General features: G+C 61.5%; 3 protein-coding genes across 3 annotated transcripts in view; 1 reads left to right on the forward strand and 2 right to left on the reverse strand.

Moving 5' to 3' along the window:
- The window catches only part of F751_3673 (AP-2 complex subunit mu), a gene marked incomplete at both ends in the record, with an annotated part of 3,536 nt that extends 2,907 nt beyond the window's left edge, over positions 1–629 (forward strand). Inside the window, 2 exons of the mRNA XM_011400629.1 lie at positions 171–328; positions 504–629. Of these exons, the coding sequence (XP_011398931.1) occupies positions 171–328; positions 504–629 (284 nt within the window). The remainder of the gene's footprint in view (positions 1–170; positions 329–503) is intronic.
- A 358-nt stretch (positions 630–987) lies between these two features.
- F751_3674 (U4/U6 small nuclear ribonucleoprotein Prp3) lies at positions 988–3,455 on the reverse strand (the record flags this gene model as incomplete). Its single annotated transcript, XM_011400630.1, has 4 exons — positions 988–1,122; positions 1,645–2,118; positions 2,384–2,605; positions 3,006–3,455. 4 exons carry the CDS (start codon positions 3,453–3,455, stop codon positions 988–990), a joined length of 1,281 nt encoding a protein of 426 aa, XP_011398932.1.
- Positions 3,456–4,011: 556 nt separating this feature from the next.
- Positions 4,012–5,342, reverse strand: F751_3675 (Pirin-like protein; the record flags this gene model as incomplete). Its single annotated transcript, XM_011400631.1, has 3 exons — positions 4,012–4,531; positions 4,760–5,045; positions 5,279–5,342. The coding sequence occupies 3 exons, from the start codon at positions 5,340–5,342 to the stop codon at positions 4,012–4,014; spliced, it is 870 nt and encodes a 289-aa protein (XP_011398933.1).
- Between the last annotated feature and the right edge of the window lie 543 nt (positions 5,343–5,885).

The raw sequence follows: 5,885 nt of genomic DNA on the forward strand, positions 1-5,885 counted from the left end.
GTCTATGGGGGGGGAGGGAGGGGGGTCCCACGCGCACGGTCTGGTTGGCTGGCAGGGGCTCCTCTCGGCCGGCTCCCTCCTTTCCTCCATGGCTTGTGCAGAATTCAGCTAGGTTGTTGGCTGCACCTCACTCTGCACCCACGTACTGTGCCCTGCTCTTGGAATTGCAGGCAAGGCAAAGTACGACCCCAAACGCGGCTCGCTGGTTTGGAAGATCAAGCGTTTTGCGGGGGATGCAGAGCAGTCGCTGAGCGCAAGCGTCGAGCAGATCGCCACGACGCGCGAGAAGAAGGCGTGGAGCCGGCCGCCCATGGGCATGTCATTCCAGGTGGGTGGGTGGGCGATGGGGTTTTGTACAGAGAATGGGATGGGGCAGCACTGGTGGGGAGTGAGTCTACTGGACCGCGGGGGGTGGGGGGAGGGGTGACGGGGTATGTCTAGCCCTGAATTCTTGCTTGGCACCCACTCCCCACAATAACATCCCTTCCCCTATCCCCATGCAGATCCCGATGCACTCTGCCAGCGGCGTGCGGGTGCAGTACCTCAAGGTGTGGGAGAAGTCGAGCTACAAGGTGGACAAGTGGGTGCGCAAGCTGTGCAAGTCAGGAGACTACCACACCAGGTTCTGAGCCTGGAGGCAACTGTGACGGGGATGGAGCAGGCTGAAGTACTCCTTCTACCTGATAGTCACGCGACAAGGCCTTTCCACTCTCGCTGTAATCGAGAGGCGTGCAATTTAGGAGAGGGGCTTTGGTAGAGTCGTGAATTGGGCAGGACAAGGTCAGAATATGCTCCAGCCCAGGTCGTGGTTGTTGACACAAACGGGAGACAGGCAAGATTGGTGGCCCCCACTGATTTCCTTGAGAACAATAAGGGTATTGAATCCTCGCACGCAGTTGCAGATCTTTACATGTTCTCGTCATGGCCGTGCCCACTGAACTGGGAAGCTGCCTCGAGTGGTTTACAGTTGCCCACAACACTTGCCAGCTACTCTGGCACGGATGCCTCAGCCAGGTCCCAGTAGTGTGAGAGGTTGTACTGCCCCAGGAAGGCCTTTGCTGCAGCAGCATTCCGCAGCGTCTCAACCCTGAACTTCCGAAAGGACGGCTTCAGCACGGTGCCCTGTGGGTGGGATGAGTGCAGGGTCCATTAGGGGGCACAACATGACCGTCAACATGAGGGTGTTTGGGGGAGTCTGTTGTGCGAATGATGGCCAGAAACAGTGGCAGAGCCGGTGCGAGTGCGATGTTGACACCTCCTCCCTCCTTGCCAAGCGTGCCTGTCCATGCTTTGGCATTGCAACAACAAAGCCTCAGCACTCATCCCCCACACCTGCCACACGAGCCGGCAGTAGTTTGGGGCCTTTGGCGCCTCCGCCTCCTCCATGCCCTCCTGCTCGTCCTCCTCCTCTGCGTTCCACTGTATTCGGCGCAGCATCAGCTTCTCATACCTGCGGCACAGGTTATAGCGTGTTTGGAGAAGGGAGAAGAAAGGAAAGGGAACTGTCCTGCAGTCGCAGGGCCTCATCGCAAGACGAGACTCATCCATCCAACCTCTGGACTGCTCCCCCTCCCCCCTCCCTGGCACCCAGCCACACCCCAAGAATACCACGCTGCCGCCCCCTCCACCATCCTCCACTCATACCGAATCATTCACATACCTTCGCTGCGCCTTGGGCGGCCCCTCCACGACCACCAGCGTGAACTCGCCCTCCACAGCCAGACCCACGCCCGTCATGTGGTTCTCCTGCGCGTTCAGGCTGACCTTGAACTTCAGCTGGGGCCGGGCCAGGCTGCCCACCTTGTAAAGCGAGACGGAGGTGGTGGGGTCGGCCTCCGGGTCTCCCAGCAGCTTGCGCAGCTTCTTCTCCCGCGCCTCGGCCGGCGTCAGCTTCCGCGCCAGGTTGCGGTCCTCGTGCGCGGCGGCGCGCTCGCCCATCTGGCGTCGCACCTCCGTCTCGATGGCGGTGGGGTCGGCCGCCGCCTCCTCCCCCAGCACGCGCGACAGGTTGCTGATCTTCACCTTGGGCGGCGGCGGCTCCAGCAGGCCCTGACGGATCAGCTCCTGCTTCTCCTTCTCGCGCGCCTGCCGGTTCTGCGTCCGCATCTTCTTCTTCTCCTGCGCAGGCGACGGTTTGTTTGGGGGGCCCAGGAGGACGGGGTCTGTGGCCTCAGGATCTTGAAAATGGCGAGCCTTGGCAAGAAGTGTGGCGCTGAGGCGCCAAACGATATGCAACCGCTCAACATCCAGACCTGTTGACATGCTCACGCCCAACCGTTGCTGATGCAATTGGGTGAGGCATTGGGTCCAGATCCCCAGACTGCCACTGACTCCCAACCCTCCTCATACCCCTGAACCCCCACTTCCACAGACGCAAACGGACCTTCTTGGTGAGCATGAGGGGCTGGGGCGGCGGCAATGGGGCCTCGCCGGGCGGGTCGATCAGCACCGGGTGCTCGATCAGGTGCGTGATCCGCTCCTCGCGGATGGACGGCTCGCCCTCTGCGGCCGCGCCGTAGCTGGTCTTGTCCGTCAGCAGCCGCGCGTCCCACCACTCCACAGCGGGCACCGGAGCCGGGGCGGGCGAGGCCTCCCGGGGGGGGCGCTCGCCCAGAGGGACCAGGTTCGGGTCTGAAGGGTCGGCCGCCGCGGCCGCCGCCTCGGCGGCCTTGCGTGCTGCCAGCTGGCGCGCTGCTCCCTCGCCATACTCCCTCTGCAATGAGGTGATCGTGTTTTGTGGATGTTTGTGATGTGCGATCCTGGGAAGAGAAGCGCTCGCACGGTCCAGGCTATGATGCCGAGGAGTGCCCAGAGTGTCAGGGGGTGGATCGCGTCAAGGGACCCTTGCAGGACCCCGCCATGCCGGCTCAGCCAGGCAGGCACGGCCCCGAGACACTCTGCAGCATGTAAGCCACCCGGTATGCACAAGACAAAACATAGTACCCTCTCCAACACTTCCCCACCCACCCAGGAGGACCCATACGTCACACAACCCAACCGCATACCCGGAGCCTGGAGATCTCGGCCTGTTTCTGAAACTTGCCCTCCTCGACAAACTGGAGTCCGCCCCGGCGACGCTGGTCCATGCGCCGACCGCCACGGTGCCCGATCTCGGGGTCAAAGAAGGCGCCCTCATCGGCGGGCGCCTCCTCCTCCGCGGTACCCACAGCCGGCTTCTGGCTCCTGCCAGCTCCTGGCTCCGCAACTGCAGGTGCTTGCTCTTGGCGCGGCGCTGGGGTGCTCGCCGCGGCGGCGGCAGCGGCCTGTGCCTTCTTGGCTGCAGCCAGAAACTCCTTCTTCTGCTGCAGGGTCCTCTTAGCCCGCTCCAGGATCTCCAGCTTCAAGGACAGCTTGGCGGGTGCATCGGCTTCAGTCTCGTCCACACGAGGACGCTTGGCAGTCTCGGAGGGCTCTGCCAACCCCTCCTCCGCCTTGCGCTTGTCAGAGGATGCCATCGCTGGGGCCGTGCACGACACCTCTTGGTTCGAATGCACCTGCCCGTGATATTAAATGCTGCGCTTTTGAAGGATCAGGGATGCATTGCCATAGGCTGATGCTGTCAGGCACCGTCCTGCCTGCGAAAGTGAGCGTGACTCGATGGAAGGGAACGGCGAGCAGGTCGAGGTGCTCTCTAATCGGTCCAGCGGGGTGTCGGGACCACGAAATATATTCGATAGTAACCTGGAGATGTTGGGTATTGTACCTGCCTTCTACTGGTCTTCTGGAGCATTGATCCCCCGGACCTGGCGCCCGATTCGTGTCCCAAGCGGGGGCCCCAGGGTAGTGCCTTGAGAATTGTGAGGGATGATGCTGGTTCTCCACGCGTTGGTAATCTCCACCATGGCATTTACAACAAGAAAGATACATTGGGTCAACTTGAACACATTCAGGCGTGTGGCATGGCTATGATCATGGGAAGATTTCAAGGCATAAGCCAGGGGTAAAGGCAGATTTGTGTACATTGGAAGAAGGGATCGAGCTGGGAGATTCAGCATGCCACTCTGCCGCCAGTCACTGCTCAGCGGCCCACACATCGTCGTTGGGGTTTTGCAGCCTGCCCGAGTGGTAGTCGGCAAAGGCCTGCTGGATCTCCAGCTCGTGATTCATCACAAACGGCCCGTACTGGATCACCTTCTCACCGATGGGCTTGCCAAAGGCCAGCAGGAACTTGAGTGGCCTGTCCTCAGCCGCCCGCGCAATCACCGTGCTGCCCTCGTTGCCAAACACCTGCAGATTCTCCACGGCCGCTGGGCTGCCCCCGATCCTGCCGGCGCCCTCGTAGACGTAGGAGAAGCCGTTCCAGTCCGGGGTGACCTCCGTGCTCCACTCCGCCCCGGGCTCCAGCCGCACATCCAGCAACAGGCCCGGGTTGCGCAGGGTCAGGGGCCCCGCGGTGGCGCCCACGCTGCCTGCCATGACACGCACGCTGTGCCCGGGTCCCTCCACGGCCGGGATGGCGTCGGCCTGCACGTCCTGGTACCGCGGCTTCACCATCTTGTCCTTGGCGGGGAGGTTGATCCAGAGCTGGAACCTGTCGAAGTGGTGTTGGGGTGGGGAAGTGGGGGGTCCGGTCATTCTCAGTGCAACGCATGCCGTTAGTCAACCATGCCGCCGAATTGTATGAGGAGTAGCTAGTTGCAGGGCGTTTCGGAATGCACGATGCGACACTCTGCACACCAACTCTTCCTCCCTGTTGTTTGGAGCATAGGGCCCCAGCTGCTCAGCAGTTCCCAACCCACCCCCTTCCCCCCAGGCTCACCCGTGCAGCATGCCCTCGGTGACCTTTGGCATCTCGGAGTGCACGATGCCACGCCCGGCGGTCATCCACTGCACCCCCCCAGGGCCGATGACGCCGTGGTTTCCATAGGAATCGCGGTGCTCCATCTTCCCAGACAGCATGATGGAGCAGGTCTCAAAGCCACGGTGGGGGTGGTCCGGGAACCCGGCGCTTGCCTCATGCGCCGGCATCTTCAGCTCATCCAGCATGAGGAAGGGGTCCAGGTTGCGGAGGTGGCCCGTGCCGATGGTGCGGCAGATGCGCACGCCTGCTCGAGGAGCGGGATGATAGGGTGAAGTGGGGCGGGTGGAAGTGGGATGTGATTCGTGGGGAATGCTGGAGCGCAGGGAGCAAGCACTGCTCAAGGGAGTGTGGTACAACCTTGGCTGAGTGCACAGGTTTGCCTCGGCATCCATACTCATCAGCCAGCCACCAGGGCTTCGCTCAGAACCCCCCTCCCCCCCCCCACTTCAAGCAGAGAATCCTGATGCTTCCGCGCACCTGCGCCTTCCATCTGCTTGGTGCCGCGCACGATCTTGGAAACTGCACGAGGTGCGGCAGTCATGGCGGGTGCGGACGCGGTGGTGGGCTTGGAAATGGGTGCCGGACGACGGTGGGGGGCGACGGGGGGAAGGGTTGAGCCCAGGAGAAGGCCGCCGGTCAGACAAGCCAGGATGAAGGCTGTGGGGGAACAATCGAGGGGGTTCGAGTGAGCGACGGGACCTGTCGGGATCCCCGAACAAAGCGGCAACACTCCCGACGTCCTCCTCGGTTACAGGTGAAGCACTCCTCCCTTTAAATCCCACTACGCTGTCAATACCGCGCCACCCACTATACATGACATCATCCCTCACCTATCACAAGGGGCTTAGTCGGCCCAATGATTCGCACGGATATATGTCAGTGAAAACTGAAGTGAGCTTGCGGCAACGATAGGAAGTAAACAGGGATCGATACGACTTTCCAAAGTGACTCTGTATATATACACGAAAATTTTCCTCTTCTAGATACGCCGATAATCGATGCTGAGGAACCCGAGGGCACTTATACCTACAGGGGCTTTCGGTGACGTGATGTTGGGATTGCTCCATGAAAGGGCTTACATAAT

The sequence above is a fragment of the Auxenochlorella protothecoides genome, assembly GCF_000733215.1.
Source record: "Auxenochlorella protothecoides strain 0710 unplaced genomic scaffold scaffold38, whole genome shotgun sequence".
Taxonomy (NCBI): domain Eukaryota; kingdom Viridiplantae; phylum Chlorophyta; class Trebouxiophyceae; order Chlorellales; family Chlorellaceae; genus Auxenochlorella; species Auxenochlorella protothecoides.